The sequence below is a fragment of the Pseudopipra pipra genome, chromosome 7, assembly GCF_036250125.1.
Source record: "Pseudopipra pipra isolate bDixPip1 chromosome 7, bDixPip1.hap1, whole genome shotgun sequence".
NCBI lineage: Eukaryota > Metazoa > Chordata > Aves > Passeriformes > Pipridae > Pseudopipra > Pseudopipra pipra.
In genome coordinates, this window is record NC_087555.1 from 10,498,358 (window position 1) to 10,516,321 (window position 17,964).

The following is a 17,964-nucleotide window of genomic DNA, read 5'->3' on the forward strand; positions in this document are numbered from 1 at the left end:
GCTCTAAAAATTAAGGAGCATTCTTACTTGGTTGAAGTGCTGGAGCTGTACATTGTAAAGTAAGCCAGTTGAATTTAATAGAATTTTGCTTGAAGAAAGCCCTGTAAAGGATGTAATATTTTCACTTATTAGATAAAATTATCTGAGAACTCATTACATCTTCAGATTTTTTTTTTACTGGAGACCTATGTGCTTTTACATCTGTTAGTCAAAACCCCCATATTTCTTATTTCTTTGTCTGTTACTAACAAAAGCAGTATTAACTTTAGTGAAAAACAAATCCCCAAAAACCTCCAACATGAAATTTTTAGGTAAATTTATTATCCAAAGGTTAGTAATATTACTTTTCCATTTCTTTCAAAAGTAATATCCTATACTTACCAAATGAAAAAAGATGTGTCACAGGAAGCTGTACTGTTCTGGAATCCTCTTTGAAGAATTCACAGCCCAAAGTATACTGCAATTCAGGATATTGAAAACAGATCTAAACCAAGCACAAGACTAGAACATCTTTGCACTTGCCAATTACATTTCACAAGTGATCTCTGTTCTATCTTTGCTTACCCCCAACACTGTGTATTACTAATTCAACTTCAAGATGTCCCTGTCACAACTATCTGAAGATCCACTCACAGATGAACATTAAACTCACTTTAGCTGTGAATAATTTCTTGGGTCACGGATTATAAACCACAGACGCAGAGACTGTATTTGTGTCACAGAAAGGAATGTCAGATCTACTTAGACTAGAAATTCTTCAAGTGCAGTGTTCTGCCATTTTTAGGACCAAGGCCTGCCAGACCCAGCTGGGTAATAGGTAAAGTCTGTTTAGATTCACTAAAAACGTTCCTCTTGCTGAGATTCTGGGAGCCCTTGATGCAAAGATATTCAACTCATTTGTGAAACTCAGAACTATTAAACTGTGCACACCTCAGTCTACCACATTATTTGTGGTCTCAGAGCTTGCAGAGGTATCTGACCTATGCTCCCCAGAATCCATATGTGATGTCTTCAATTATATATATATTCTCTGCTACCCTGGATAAGAGAAATGACTGTTCAAAGGCATAAATATTCAGGAATGCGAACAGTATATTAAGAAAAACAAATCATTAGAATTTACAACAAGAAGTCCTTAAAAACTGATTTGAGAACTGATGCTTTGTATGTTTCAAGTGCTATTCATGCCTTGTGTTTGGTATTTTATCAAATGAAGTGTTTCTGAGCTTTCAGAAGATAACAAAAGCTACCTTCAAACCACAGTGGAGTGTAGGTCTATGGTTTCTAAAAGTAGCTTAGCATAAATTTAATATACTTCCTTTTCTTTCTGTCATAGCACCTGAGTTATGAACACACTAAGCCAGCAATTTCTGCATGCCATATTTTTTTACCTTATTGCCAACTGCAGCTGGTACCTGAATGACAATATGGGACAAGGAAGGATAGTCCTGAAGTTTCAGCATTACAACCTCAAAAAGGAAAAGGAAAAAGAAACAGAAGAAAAAAAAAGCCATTACTGAACATATCCCTTTAGCTTTGCCCCTTGCCAGTTTTCTACTTGTTGTACCCCTTCCTCTGGAATACAACTGCATGTTCCAATGCTGTAAACAGAACAGATCTTCCCTTATGACTTGCAACTACCCCCCAAAGCACCTCTCCCTCCTACAAATTATGTACAATGCTTACCTTGGTGGTTGGAAGTAACTCAGCTCTCCAGGACAGATCAGTAGCTTCCAGGCTGTAAAAATCCATGCACATTAAAGGATGAGCATATTCATTATGCAGGCCCTACATTATGGGAAGGGATTAACATACAAGCTTCTCTCTCTCTCTCCCCCTCTCTTTCTGGATTCACATTTCAAATTGAGAACAAGTTTGGGTGTACTGCAGTTAGCTATCATAGTAATTTATCAAACTATATAATTTCAGATAGTGCAAATCTTGTTTAGTAAAAACAAGTTCAACAAAACTCCAACTCTGTCATACACAAAACATGTAGCTGTTATCAGCCATGCAACTTCAGACACAAAATGAAAACTCTTCATGAGCTAAAACAGCACTGGCATTAAATTAACATGCAGTTTTATTATCACCTTTGAAACATCAGAAGTACCAATTCTTCCTATGGGAACATCTAAAATATACCACATAAATCAAAAATTCTGTTAGCTGCTGAAGAGCTTGCAGCAGTTCTAACATGGTGTGTATGTAAGTACATTGAGTTCCCCTCCAGCTCTTTTGTAGGCCCCCTTTAGGTACTGGAAGGCTGCTATAAGGTCCCCCTGAAGTCTTCTTTTCTCCAGGCTGAACATACCAACTCTCTCAGCCTGTCTTCATAGGAGAGGTGGTCCAGCCCTCTGAACAGCTTAGTGGCCCTCCTTTGGACTCATTCCAATAGGTCACCATTTTTCATGTGTTTGGGGACCCAGAGCTGGATACAGCACTCCCAATGGGGTCACACAAGAGCAGAGTAGAGGGAAAGAATCACCTCCCTGCTGATCACACTGCTTTTGATGCAGCCCAGGACGTGGGTGGCTTTCTGGGCTGCAAACACACATTGCAGAGTCATCGTGAACCTCCTGTCCATGAACGCCCCCAAGTCTTTCCCGCAAGGTTTGTCTCGATCCATTCACCATCCAGCCTGTACTTTCGTTGGGATTTCCCTGACCCAGGTGCAGGACCTTGCACTTGGCCTTTTGAACTCCATGTTTGCATGGGTCCACCCCTCAAGCCTGTCCAAGTCCCTCTGGATGGCAACCCATCCCTCCAGCATGTGGACCATGCCACACAGCTTGGTGGCGCTGGCAAATTTGCTGAGGGTGCACTCAATCCCACTGTCCATGTTGCCCATAAGGATGTTAAAAGGTGCTGGTTCCAGAACCATCCAGATGCTACAAGCCCCACAATTTTGGAATCCAGCACAGCATGTAGTGTCCACAAGAGAGCAACAGGAACGACTTCCCACTGCTATGAAGGTCAAAAATACAACTTAATGAAGAAAAAGATCACTTATTTTGAGAAAACCTATCCTTCCTGTTCTCTTGGTGAAAAGAAAGCATGAATTCTTTATGATAACAATTTTACTTCCCAATCTCTTCCTTCCTACAAAGGATATTTATATGCCTTAAATTCAAACACAATCTCACAAGATCTATTTGAATAAAGAACAGGAACTGTTTATACTCACCACATCGATGAATTACTGTTCATGCAGCCATAAATCCAACTACTTGTGTCCTGTAAAGTCAATACCATAAAATAGTACATTACCTATATGTGACTGCATTTATAAATATATTGAAAATACCAATTCTTTACTCCAAACAATGCAGGAATTAAAGCTGCTGATAATCTCCAAAATTTCTACATGCTAAATATTTCAGTATACCAGATATCAGCAACTGTCTCTGGCAGCAGAACCTTGGTGCAATTAACTTACTAAAAAGAGAACAAACTTTCACCTTTGTCTCACTCCTTTTCTATTTAGTGTGTCTGCAGCAGCTATCACTACAGTGACCAAACTCTCATAAGGATGTTAAATGCTGAAGCATAACAGTGAAGAGGATTATAAAAACAGTCTCTCTCAAGTTTCCTCAGTTATTTAGAATGAAAGATATTCACCTATCTTTTTTCCATTTCACAATGAAGTCAGACTTCTGTGTTAACACCAAGTGATATCCTCCATTAAAAGTCTGATATCACGATCTTGCAATTACAATTACAACGATGGAAAGGTGAAGCATAAGACTGAGTGGTGGGGTTTCTAGGAACCATTTTGAATAACTTCAATTGGCCACCATTTCTAGTTATGAATAAATAAAAGGTTAAGTAAACAAGCTTTCAGAATTTCTCTTCAAAAAATACCCATCTTACATATCATGGTTTCTCTCTTCTAACTTTAAGAAATCTCTCAAGGTTTTTTTAAGTAGTAGAGGAATACTTTAGATATTTAATGTTCTACTGCTCCCTCCCTTGAGAATTTAACTGTTCTGAAGCAATAGCACCATGATGCAAGGATCTCAGATATTGTTTTGTACCTCCTCCTCCTCCTCAAGTTGTACTAACCCTGTCTTCAAGACATTGTATCCAAAGTTATCTTATTAAAGTACAACTAAGATCACAACATACAGGTAAACACTGAAGTGCCACTGAGAAGGACCATTAGAAAAGCACCAAGGACAGACAATCATTTTTCACAGTGGTGGTATTTGCTAAGGGGAGGAGTGGCAACAGGGACAGGCAGGATGGAACAGGGAAGTATATCAGTATTCTTGCCACTAATCTAAAATATGTAAATTCTGAAAAGAATATTTATCCACCTTCAGTTTGCCAAGAGATTAAATTAATTCTTGTAAAAGAATTTAAAAAAAATTTTGGCTGAATGCCTGTGTCTTGAACTAAAAATATAAGAGCAGCACATTATGGTGTCTCCTCTCAACAGGAGACAACGGAGATGGTGCTGTTCCCTCATCTGTCTTCCATTCACTTCCACTGCTTAGTGAAAGACATTTGTAGCCTTGCAGACTCACTTTAATTGTATTGTGGGAAAGCAAACCTATAAATAACTTTCCCAAATTAGAAGTATGGCAAAAACACGGCAGCACTGAAAAACAGCATCTTCATTCAAAACCATCAATACAGAACTGCACTAAAGTAAAGGACCAAGTAATCTAGAGCTAACCATAAGAGTCAAAAATAAAACATTTGAGGTTCAGGTGGCATTGAAAGTTTCAGATCTTGAACACCAAGTGTGACATGCTGCAACAGGTAGTACATCTTACACAATGCATTAAGCTGTGAATGTAAATGGATGTCAGCATTTCAACAACTGTCTGTTAAACTGTCTTAGAACTGCAGCAAATATAAATAAAAACACCCACAGCTTTATAAACAAACTCCAGACATGAAAGAAGTATTTTCTCACCAACATACTATTTTCACAGTAAACATGACTGTATGATTTTCTGTGGCTTGCAAGAGGAAATGTGAAATATTTTCCATCAGAATCCTTAAAAGAAAAAAAAAGCTCATTAGTTAAAAAAACCACCAAAATAAATATAAAAACACAATGAGGAAAAAACATTACTTACATTGTAAACTGAATAAGTCCATTTTGAGGCTTTGACTGTAATCCATATGAAAATTCCTACAAAAAACACATGTTTTTATATGCCACACTGCAGGAACTATTATCCTTTTATCCAAAAACTTATATTTTACTTATTACCAAGGTCTTATCTCTTATCCGTAAATGGACATAAACTTCATAAGTTCTAACCAACACTGAGGATTGCTACTGCTTAGAATGACATGCAACAGTTATCACCAATTTCACAGGAAACAGCAAAATCCTAAGATCTTGTTATTAAATACGAATAGTAAAATAAAAACCCTACAGATCTTGAAACAAAGATCGAAAGGCAACAAAACAAACTGAATGTTACTAATGTAATTACAGGGTGACTGATTAAAGCTGAGTCAACTACTTGTTCCTGTCAGCCCTTTTAAAACTGATACAGGCTGTGAAGAAGCACATCAGCAATGAAGTAAATAACACGTACAGAAAACTGTAGCAGTTTAAAGATATGACTGGGGAAAAAGAGTAAGACAGAATAATGAAGAGATCAGAGATACAAACAATGTCAGTTGTCATGCAAGAAGGCTAATACCTTTCTTCCATGTAACTAGAGTAACAAGTCCATCACAGAAATTCCACTAAGTGTCAAGAGCTCAGCACAAATAAGGAAGATGCCAACATGAAATCCAATTTAAACTTATTCCTCCTTATTGCTAAAAACTGACCCCAAAAAAGGTGAACAAACAAACAAAATCAGTTTCACAACCTCTCTGGGCACCTCTTCGTTTGACCACCTTCCTGGGTGAAGTACTTTTTCCTAACATCCAATTGGAATGTCTCTTGTTGCAACAGGATTCTACTGCCTATTGTATTATCACTGTTCACCTCCAAGGAAAATCCTACTTCATCTTCTCTCCAGTCTTTCATTTAGGTAGTTGAAGACAGCAACAGATTCCTCTCAGCATTTTCTTTAGAGTGAAAAACTGCAGTTAACTCAGCCTCTTTCCCCTGCTTCCTATGCCCCAGGACTAACCATTTTGGTGGTCTTCCACTCCATACTCACTTCAGTATATGCCAGTGCCTAAATCCCTTCTTATAAAAGGTGGCCAAATCTGGATGCCAAAGTACAAGCTACTTTAGTATTTCTGCAGTATCTTACATTGAGAAAATCCCTGAAATAAAATCGTTTTCATAAAATGGTTCAGCCCAGGTCAGCAAAACTAGGAATAAAGCTGAGCCTACTAAAGTTGTATTTAGTTCCCAAGACTCCACACAGTCAAAATTTCTCACTTTTAGCTACCACTCTTAGGAAGGCAATTTAGAAGGAAACCCTTGGTGTGCAGTCCATCTTACCCTGCCAGGTCATGGCAAAAAGGAAGAGATTGATGAGGCAGATCTGAATATTCAGGATTGCCATGAGTAGCACAAAACTAACATAACAGCCCTATAACATCCCTACTATCCCTCCTGCAAGCATGGGATGTAAGAGTAGATTAGACTGTATTTTTGACATCCAGCTATTCCCAGTCCCTGAGATTTTTTTTTATTGGACATCCTGGCGTAAATATGACTCCTGTGCATCCTCCAGAATTCAAGCTATATAAAAGTGACAGATTTTTGCTCCTACCCCTTTTAAACTCTTTACTACTAAAACCAAAGAAAACTGATCGTTTAGGTCTGTATCCTGTATATCATTTTAGCAAATGTCTAAAGAAGGACAAAGTGTATTCCAAAACTTTGTTAGTGAGAAGATTAACTAATAACAAAGGAGCATCACTGAATCCTATTCAAAAGAAAACTGCTGCACACCTGGGAGTTCTGTAAAAACTTCAGGATTTTCCTCAAATATCTTTGCAGGGTGTCTTACAAAGTGGTGATTCAGTACAGACATTCTCTTCTTTGGATCCTCAGTTATCTAAAAAAAAGAGCACATTATCAAATTTTTACCAATATGTATGATTTAAGATCATCACATGATCACAGCTAACAAAAACAATATAGTTTTGTGGATGAAAGGCTGGAGAGACTGTGAGAAGACATAGTACCTTTTCTATTTTAAATTCAATAACCTGAACAGAAAAGTGCCATCAATAGTCAATCAGTGCAATACAGAAAGTCTACACATCATTAAAAAAAGTCTACATGTTTATAGCTAAAACTTCCAGAAGTTTTATATCCTCACCTACTCTTAACAAAAGGAAACCATTCCATTGAACTTTCCCTATAGACACACATGCATTCTTCCTGAAATAACACACTTGTGCCAGAGCTTAGGAAAAATTCTCACACTTACATTTACTAATCTCAGTTCACAAATCCAGCTTGCTCTACATCTCCTCTGACTATTTCAAGCATCCAAACAGCTGTAAAGCTACAACAGGATTTGCATTTGTTTGGGGATGCGATTTTTTTGTTTGTTTTTTTGTTTCATTGGTTTGGTTTTGTTTTTCCCCAAACAAACTTTCCTGGACTAATTATTGTTTCAAAAATTGTGGCCATTAGTAATGATTTCCGAAAATTTTTGCCCTCCAGCACAGTCAGTAAACTAGAGAACAACTGTACCCCCTTTTTGACTCTCTAAATCACACATGAAAATGAGTACACATGAGAAACCAGAGAAGTCTGCCCCAAACAGCCTCAAAAAGAACACCTGGAGTCCTTCCTCTTCTATGTCTGAGGCTCTGCTCTAATGTATTTTCAACCCTTTAGGCCTTAATTCCAATTCATGATAATTACTGCATAACATTGTAGAAAGAAAATTGCACAATATGAGATTCTCCAAGAGTTTTCAAAAAGTAAGGTATAGAATATTCATTTAGAAAAGCGATAAATAATGGTAGCTGGAGGTGTACAAATATGCAGGTACTTCACTTGCATTCTATTTTTGTAAGTGGCTTTTCAAAAAAAAAACCACCTCAGATGTAATGCTGGTCACTATGATCACCACACATGCTTTTTCATCCTTTGTATACTGGTCAGAGGAGGTGACCTGAACACACACTGAGAGATGACATTCACAGCTACACAGCTAAAAAAATTTGTTTATCCTGGTGCAAGGTCAACTGAACCTGCTGCATTAGAAGAAATGTTTGGCCCATACCCCAGCAGCTGTAAAGCACCAAGAAGTCAATAATGAAAACTGAGTAAACCTCTAATTATTTCTGACACATTGGTCAAACAACAAAGTCACAGAATTTTTCAGTGACTGGGACAAAATGACAACAATTTTCTCAGCATGACTTAGAATAATCAAAAACGAGTTTTCTGTATAATAGGAAGGTATTTCTCCTGACTAAGCATTCTGGGATGAAAGAAGAAAGTGTGATGGGTAAATACATATACAGACCTGCCTTGTATTTTCATCTATGAGATCAAATAAAGCTCTGATGGTAGCCAGGATCAGTTCTTTGCACCTAGAAGAAAGAAGAAGTAAAATTAAATCTGGAAGGGAAATGTCCAGGGTAATAAAAGTGGTCAGAAGAGACATCACCATAATATTATGCTGAAGTTAAAATATGGTATAAAGTGATAACAGTAGAGAACAGAGATATGCACAGGCAGTCAATTAACCTCTGTTCCATTACTTACCACACTATGGAGAGATGGTCAGTTGAGGCCCAAGCTCTAGGCACAGCTGAGCTCTGTTTGGGGAAAGAAAAAAGTTAATCTTTTGTTAGTATTCAACATTTTCCAACTATAAGCAAGTCTTTCCCCTCCTTATTTAAATACTTGTGCAATTATTAAAAAGAACAGTGTTTATCTTAAGAGTTTCAGGGCCTAGGGTACCATAGAATGACTTCTTCAGTCAAAGATCTTACAAGCGATGAAGCACTCGTAAAGTGGAAATTATAAAACAAAACAACCAAGTTTTCTATGTTAGATAGCAGAGACTAATGGTGAAAGGGCAAATTATGGTGTGGAGAAAACTTACCAAAAATTTCTTCAAAGACTGCTTCTATGACTAATCTTACTATTTTAATAATTGATCCTGGCACACAGGAATAGAAGCATGCCAATAAAAGCTGCTGTAGAAAAACCAAGGGCATTCTCAACAAAAAGAAGCATCAGAACACCATGCAGAAAGAACTGGACAGTCTGAAGCTATTCATTTGTGTAAGTGTATTGCAAATATCGCATTTTAGGGACTGACAATATCAAAAAAACCTCCCACAAAGGCAGCTCATCACTTATCTGCACAACTTGAAGCTATGAACCATTAATACATTACGCCTGGGATGAAAAAAAACCCCAAACTGAACAACCACAACACAGCCCCCAAAACAAAACAAAGAACTGGTACCACTACTCATGGAATCTCATGCAACATTCTGGTCACCAACACTCAAGAGAAATGAAAGTAGAGCAGATGCAGAGAATGGTTACTAGGACAAAGGGAATGCAGAGTTAATCTTCTTAGCCTAGGAGGATCTGAGCTGAGACTATTTATAGACAGCTTTCTGCACAACAGACAGGGAGGTAAACACCAAGGGAATGACAACTATTTCAGATAACATTTCAAGCTGATGTCAGAACAAATGTGTTAAAAGACTGGCTTGTGCAGTAAATGGAAGTTAGAAATTACAAATTTTCTCCCTTTGCTGAGGGAGAACAGGTAGGGAACAGGTTGATGGAGAGGGGATGGAATGACAAACCTGAATACTTTCTGATGTCTCTTGATTAATTTTGAAAGGATAGACGCCTGCAAAAGCAGAAGACTAGACTTGATGATCCTCTACATCCTTTCTATTCCTAAATTCTTTGAAAAATAATAAATACAAAAAGAAGGCTCCAAGCTAGAGTTCTCTTTCTATAATCAAACAAGAACCCAACTTCTGTGCTGCACATCTGCCAGTCTCTACACACACATCTCTTGCAAAAATGCAGGGAAATGAAACTTGAGTTCTGAAGCTGAAACAGTGCAAGAAGGTCGTAAGAAGAAATGGTACCAAGTGGTAGATTTATACTACATCAACTATTTATGATCTTATAACCACATACTATCTACTTTGTGTTTTCACGTGTAGTATTTTCATATTTATTTACACTATGCTGCACATAGAGACTGTAATTAGACACCAAAACATGCATTACACAAATGGCTATCTAACATAGCTCCATGCAAAACCAAAAAAATAGTTTGCTTTTTTACCACAACAGATAAGGCACTGTCATGTTGACTCAATCTCGGTAGAAAAGCCAGTCCTGAACGAACTTGGTAATCTCTGAATCCTCCCGCCACAGAAAGGGTAGTTAAATTTCTTAAATCTTGGGCCTTTAGCATCCAATGATTGTTTACAGCTGTATAAAAATCTATAAAATATATTAAAATCAATCACAATTTTCCCATAAGCCTATTTCATATACAAAAAAGCGATATAAACATTTAACTAAAAGTTTCCGAACCCTAGAGGATTCTGAGCTCTGATTAGCACTTTTGATTCATATAAGAGAGGGAAATGATTGGTTTAGCCCCAAGGAGGGAGCAGTTAGGAAAGACAGATACACTTTCTATACCAGCTGAACACATACATTGTTAAAGTAGCAAACCACAGATTTATTTGAAGGACAGCCATGGTCCAGAAACAGTCAGCAAGGAAGCAGCATTGCATTGAAATCAGTTGTAGGAGGGAGAATTAATACAAGCACAATAAATCAAATCCAGCAGCTAAAGATAATCCATTCCTCTTGGGTGTCACAGACAATAATGAAAATTAATATCTCTTCCCCTTCTCTCGGTATCTACATGTAGCAGCAGAATTATCACTAAGCACATATTTAATCAGTACAGTTTAATCAAATCTAGCTTTTTCAGGAAGTGTATAGTACACGCATTATGATTATTCTTTATGCCACAGTTTTTTAGGTGAGGAGAAAATATGACCTTTTCTGCAAATACATTATATAAAATATAATATTATATCTATATTGAATATTCTTACCCCCAACACCTTTGGGCATGAAAAACATTAAATTTACAAACTTCTACCAAAATTACGCTATTTAGGCAATTAATTTGATAAAGAAAGCCATTACAGAGCTCAAGTTTCAAAAGAGGGGAAAAAAAAAGGAAAGAAAAAACATCATGCATTGGGGAGCTTACAAATTTAGCAACATGACCTGCAACTTATTAAAATTACAAATTATCGAGAGCTCCAGGCCTTGCACAGAAACTCAAGTCCACATAATCCATGTAATACAACACTTGACTTTCTTTGAGTATCCTGGTGCTCTCAAACAACTACCTGAGTAACAAAGGAACAGATTAATTACAGTAAACAAAGCAGCACCCATTACTGTTGATTTGCAAGAATCTCACCTATTAGTGCTTGAGAGGAACAATAAAGAAATAGGATGTAATCAGATAACCCACAACACTTACCGGTAAGGTATCTGTCCAAAGGCATTACAGGTGCAACATGAGGTGTGGCTTGTGTAATGAGGAGGTTTATAAGTTCAGGCTTAAAACTCTTCAGAGTGAGCAATGCTCTTGCAACAAGACCACCCATGGAATGACCTACTATTGCAACGCTGGTCGGTGCAAATTCTCCATCCTTAAGCAAAGAGCAATCAGACACATCAGAAACTTGTCTGACAATGAACTATGGTTATCAGTTGGAGATTTTTTTCCCCCAAAATTAACTTATGGCCTTTCAAGGATAACGTTAAGTTGACAAGTTTACAAAATGAGTATAAATTCAGTTTCTATCTGAAATGTGCTTAATTTCAGTTTCAGGCTCAAAAGGAAATACTATGTACCCTGTGTAAACTTAATAAACTTAAGCTTATTTTAATCTCTGAGACTCTTAGGAACAAAGTATACCAAAGAACTTTCCTAGCGAAAACTAGATTTCAGGCAATGCTATATTAATATTTTAATAAGCTAGAGAAAGTTTACATATGTACTAGAAAAAAGCATACACTGTGTATGGAGGTATTTACTTAGAAACACAATACAGAACCAAACCAAAGCCCTGGGATTGTCACAAGCAATAAAAATCTGTTAAGGAGAAGCAAATCTCTGTTGCATTATTATCACTTTCAATTATCTACACACACTATAAAGTCTTCCTCCCTTATTCATCACTCTTCAGTTTTCCAGCAGAAAAGGCACCCAGAATTTCACTCCCAAATGCAAGTACATTACTCAGCATATGTCACCACTTACCCTGTACAACTTAAGAATTACTTTTATGCATTCATGCACAAACTTGGTCTGCCGTTGCAGACTACCACCATACAATGCAACCAACTCCTCATTAAAGTTGACACTGAAGAAATTAAAATGATACTTGAACTCAACATCTTCTGCTTTTCTAAGTGCAATGGAGCCAAGAGAACGTACTAGAAAAAGAAACCACATGAATTAGAACAGTCTAATAGTCACTGCTTAGCGCCATCTTTAGTAGACAAACACATAAACATATAATCTATTAAGAAAAAATGTTTATTAAATCCACTGTTCATCTCAAGCCCTTTACAAAAGGCATCCAAAAGCAGACAATCTCCTTTGAGCTTACCACTGCCTACAAGGATATTTTATGTCAAATACAAATTTATACAAGGATCAAGGATTGTGTTCCTCCACCCAAGGGCTGTTTTCTCATCTCATTTGTACCTTCTTACTGCCAGCGGGACAAGAAGGCAAACTGAGCATTCTTGATTTCAACTGTAGAGGCATTCCTCCTGCTAGGAATTTAGGCTTTCCTAAAACTCCTTCGAAGACCATCAACTCTAAGACAACATTCCCAAATAACACCAAAATACATATAGGGGGATTGCAAAACCAAACCCTATGTGACACTTTTCCATCTAAAACCTTGAGGGAGAAAATGTTCAGTTTACAAGGTCTTGCTTCTGACCTGTTTCCCCTGTCTAACCCTGGCTGCTATTTAATATAGCCTTTCAAGAGCAGAATTGTCCCCAAGTTTCCATGGAGACATGGCAGAATGGGAACAGTAACAGTTGAAAATAAAAATGCATGGTAGGGAAAGAATAAAATAAAAGAGAAAGTCCCAAACACAAGTATATAAAATAACTAATGATTGCCAGAAAGGTGTGCCCAAATCCAGCAAACAGGAGCAAGATTCTCCTAGAGTACAACAGATTGAGGGAACTGCAGAACCTTCCTTCTCAGAAAAGTCTGCTACAGAAATTAAGGTATCAAACAAATTTCAGAGAGGCTCTTGAAATGGTACAGTTATATTTATGAAGTACTTTGCACATTCAAGCACCCAAACAGATATTATCACCATGATGAAAATTATAATTCTGATTTGTAGTCCATCTCTATCTATAGCTAATAAGCTATATCTTGGAGGTCATGGTAAAAGCAACAAGAATATTGCACAAGAATATCACAAGGCAAGTGTGCGACAGATTGCTAAACAGAACCCAGGATCTCAGTTCTCCCAATCTCAGGTTCATTCACAAATCATCTTTTACTCAAAGTCTGAATTTTGTATATTTTACAAAGTTCATTTTAGTGCCCATGGAAGATGATGAATTCACATTTCAAAAGTGCCAGTAACACATCCAAACTTCCCAGAAGGCAGTCATAGTGAGGTGGGGTCAGCCTCTTCTCCAAAGTATCAAGTGAAAGGACAAGAGGAAATGGTCTCAAGTTGCACCAAGGGAGGTTTAGACTTGATCTTAGGAAAAGTTCCTTCCCCTAAAGGATGGTCAGGCATTGGAACAGGCTTGGCAGTGCTGGGTTAATGGTTGGACTTGATAATCTCAAAGGCCCTTTCTAACCTAAATGATTTTATGAAAATAAGTCCAGCAAAGGCAGCAGCAGCACTTTTGTCTTCATTGCTCAGCAAACATGAATATATTTTAAAGTAATATAAAATTGCAATAGCAACACTTTCTCTGCTTATCTAAGTATTGATATTTATCTACAGTATAAAATTGTGCTATCTGACAATAAATTCTGAACAAAATAAAAATTTCCATAAATTCCACAATAAAACAAAAAATATTCTCAGGCACTGATGATTTTTTTTAACAAGGTTTTGTAAAATGCACATATGACTTATTGCTAGTCTCTCTAACTTAGTTTCTCAAAGAATATATATTTAAATATTTACTAACCTTAAGCAACACACTATATCCGCTCAATGCAGTACTTCTACTCACTGAATTTGTTTATTCTTCAGACACTTCCTTTTGATTCCTAACATGCCTTGAAAGTACCATTCTATTTACTGCCTAGTGATGTACTGTCATGTTTTTAGAGACAGCATTAATTCACAGATTTGCAATACTTGATGCACAATTACAAAAGTCCATATGGCATCTCTCATAACCATTATGTCTGTAATCTTCTTTGGATGGTATTGTGCCTGGAAGTCTGTATGGGTTTTCTAAAAGTACAAATTGGTAAAATATTTTATGTTGTTATAAGCTAAGCGAGTATGTTCTCAAAAAAAGCAAAACTCTGTAAAGGTTCTCTGAAATGAGGTAATTTAAAGTTCAGTGCAAATAGAAGGAAAAGTTATCACAGTAAGATATCAGGGTTCAGAGTATGGTGGTTTTCCCACATACATCCATCCCTTTTGCCAACACAGTGAGTGTTACTGTTTTAAAGCTCATTTTAGAGAACAAAAATTACAGTCTGAAAAACCCAGCCTGGAAGGAATTGCAGATACCAGAGTAAACCCTGAAACACAAAACTTCATGTTCATCAAATGATTAGCTTTGGTATTCACAATGGAATGAAAAACAAAAATGCTTTAAAACTATTACTTCCTTTCATTTGGAGCCTAGAAGTGTAAGAGGGAATAACCTGGGAAACAAAAGCAGGCTGTATGTAAAGTGAGAAGATGATGCTGAGGAAAAAATACCACTACATACAGAAGTAGGAAATAATGAAGCTACAGGGCAAGCCACAAGATGCTGCTTATTTCTAAAGCATGTAATTCCTTCACATCACAGATGACAGAGGGTTCAGTCTCTCCTAATCAAATTCGGATCTTGTTTTATTTGGCATAAACTGCACAAAACATTGTTCAAATCAAAACCAACTGGATGTTTGCAAACAAAAGTACAGGAAGGGTATGGTGCTGCCATATTACAGCACTGTACTGTTTCTGGCTTTCAAAGGTTAAAGTCTTGCTCCAGAGAAATATTATAGCTTAAACATTTAACTGATTTCAAACAAAAATAATGTATTTTGACTGTCTGAAATTAAACATGGACTAACAAGGATACCTGTATCATAATATATCATAATTAATCATTATGACTCTGGCTGATAGTATTTCAAACAGAAAACTAAATAATGCATAAATGTGAGAGCCTTTTTTGTAACATACTTACAACTTTGCTAAACACTTACCTTGTTTGTAACTGCCAGCATTCCCAGGAAGAAAAAGAACTGGAATTCCTGTCAATAGGAGATTTTTGTTTTCTTCAGCGTAGTTCCCTTCCCCATAGAGATAGAGCTCATATGCTGGGTATCGTCTGGCTGTTTTCTTGGGTAATTTTATTTTCTATTGCAAAAGTTAGAAAGAAAATAAATACTTTGTTTATAGTGTTACAAACAAGAAAATACAGTGGCTATAGAGCCATTTAAATGATCTGGCTTATATTTTATGTATGGTTTGAAGTTACAGTCTAAAAAATACAGAATGAAAACTGAGGTTTGTTTTAAAAAAAACTAATTAAAGTATCAAGTATATTGTTCAAGTAGATATTACTGTGCAGAATGAGTGGCTGCAGTTACTCAAAACAGCAATTAACTTTAACTAGCTTTGAAACAAACTGCACATTCATAAAGTGAACCCAGCTTATAATACAGAGGTGGAAAGGAAAAAAAAGTCATGCCAAAGCCCAACCACTTCTCCCAGGACAGTGGAATCTGAGACCAGAAACTGTGAGTGATCCTCATTATTCCTGCTCTGGAATCCTTTCTGACACAACGTAACTGAGAACAAGGATGTGCTACTGCAGCTGATAGGAAACTAAATCTCGAGAACAGGCTTATGTAGGTGACTGTTGGATGACACCTGTTATGTCAGGGTAAATTATGGATACTGTGTGAATTCTCTTAGGTGATTTTTACAGACATGTCATCTGCAATGGGAGTTTAAATAATAGTAGTAACCACCTCAATATGGCTCATCAGAAAAAAACAACCCACACTTCAGTGCTTTTCCTGTTTGTTTCATTTTTAGAGTTGGTTTTGTGGCCTAGTGACAAACCACCTGGTTTTATGACAACTCAGGGTCCAATTTACATGTCAGTTGTCATCTTAAAAAGGGCCATGTTTCTTGTATTAACGCCAAGAAGAATACAGCTAACCCCCTAACCTATCACTTAACTTATTCACAGGATTATGATTCCCGAAGAGAAAAGAACAAAATCTCTTTGAACCTGAGGGCTGGGTCAGGATTAATCTTAGACCATTAAGTCACGACTCTTAAGAGTCATGTGACACTGTTTTAAACCAAACACGTAGTAAACAACAAGACATTTAATTAAATCCTGCTTGGAGGAGGTTGGTTGGTTTATAACTCTGAATTTCTAAGATACAGATTTTTAAAATTTTGATAAATGCAAATACTCGTTCCAACGTTTGATTAATTATATTACACCCATTGAGAGACAAATAAGACAACAAAAAATAAACGCATTAAGGTGTAATTTACAATTTAAGGAAAAACTTTTGCAGAATAAGGTCAAATCTGAACTCAGTTTTACATCAGAAATCTTTTTTAAAGTCTTTCTTAATTGTTTTCACGAAATAGAAACATCTCTATTTCAAATACTTCATTATTTCTCTCAGCTGCATCTACAACAAAGGTGATTTAGCTTTAATTTCCTGCTCACACACTCCTTCCCTTCCCCTTTTCTTCTGTCTCTCCTCAGCTAAAGACCGTTTTCCTTCTCCCTTAGCCTTCAAATTATTTGACATTTTGGATATTTGCAACCTTTCCTTAGGATGTTTGAAATATTTATATTTAAAATTTATATTCTCTATGTATTATTTATAATATTTTATTTATATTAATTAATGAAGTAGAAAGAGTGTGTTTCCTTCTTTCACTGTGAACAAAAAAGGTTAAGCTTCATTCAGGGTTTATGCCTTCAGATCATCCTTTCAATGGCCTTTTTTCCTTTTCTTCATCATCTTGCCTTTCCAACTTCACTGACTTCATTGCCCCATTGTCATTCGTTTGTGCTGCTCCTTTTTCAAAGACTTTCAAAATGATGCAAAAAAAACTTCATCAGTTTCCATTACTGAACTGAGAGTTATGCTTATATGACTTCCTGCCAGATCAAACCAACTGCTCTTCCACAATATCTTCCTGGTTCATTGTCTTTTCAAAAACTTTTACGTAACATAAAATTCACAAGCTGTCCTTCTCTGGGTCAATGTCGAAAGCAAAAACCCACACACCCCATGAGAACTGTACTACCAAAATACTGGGGGGGGGGGTGGTATTGGTAAATTACAGTGTTCAAATATTATAAACAAAATGGCAATGCTTAACTCCAAAGGAAAACAGACCTTCATGTTTCATGACAGTGGATTTAAATTCTGAATTCCCAAGACATGGTTTATGTAATCGGTAGTAGCGAGCTACAGTAACTTTTTACAATGTCAATGCAGGCTTCATTTTTTCACCCTGGTTTCCAAAGAAATTAGGTTTATGTGAAAAAGTCCTCATTACTAACTTCTGAAGCTCTTACCAAGTATAGCTGTACAGGACAAGCACACATTAGATTCAAGTACTGCAGTTCTACAACTCATACAAAAAAAGATCGTTCAGCACAAAAAAGAAAATCTAAAGTGATTCCATTACTTAGCATTAGGCTGACTGTGAGCTAACCCACACTGACAGACACAAAAGAAATGAGACTTCTTAAGTGTTCAAGTAGCTCTT

The 17,964-nt window shown here is 36.7% G+C and overlaps 1 protein-coding gene across 4 annotated transcripts in view; it reads right to left on the reverse strand.

Moving 5' to 3' along the window:
• The window catches only part of PGAP1 (post-GPI attachment to proteins inositol deacylase 1), a 37,337-nt gene that overhangs the window by 17,158 nt on the left and 2,215 nt on the right, over positions 1-17,964 (reverse strand). For 3 of the 4 annotated variants that reach the window (XR_010431858.1, XM_064660523.1, XM_064660524.1), the window contains exons 2-15: positions 15,414-15,567; positions 12,243-12,418; positions 11,457-11,628; positions 10,227-10,387; positions 8,666-8,718; positions 8,424-8,490; positions 6,887-6,992; positions 5,091-5,146; positions 4,925-5,008; positions 3,188-3,237; positions 1,687-1,738; positions 1,392-1,469; positions 382-457; positions 28-101 (exon numbers count right to left, since the gene is read on the reverse strand). Coding sequence is in view for 3 of the 4 variants with exons in the window: in XM_064660523.1 (XP_064516593.1) it covers positions 28-101; positions 382-457; positions 1,392-1,469; positions 1,687-1,738; positions 3,188-3,237; positions 4,925-5,008; positions 5,091-5,146; positions 6,887-6,992; positions 8,424-8,490; positions 8,666-8,718; positions 10,227-10,387; positions 11,457-11,628; positions 12,243-12,418; positions 15,414-15,567 (1,359 nt within the window). In the remaining variant the exon portion in view is untranslated. Of the gene's footprint in view, positions 1-27; positions 102-381; positions 458-1,391; positions 1,470-1,686; positions 1,739-3,187; positions 3,238-4,924; positions 5,009-5,090; positions 5,147-6,886; positions 6,993-8,423; positions 8,491-8,665; positions 8,719-10,226; positions 10,388-11,456; positions 11,629-12,242; positions 12,419-15,413; positions 15,568-17,964 lie in introns of those variants that run through there. The other variant, XM_064660525.1, reaches the window with a different exon arrangement.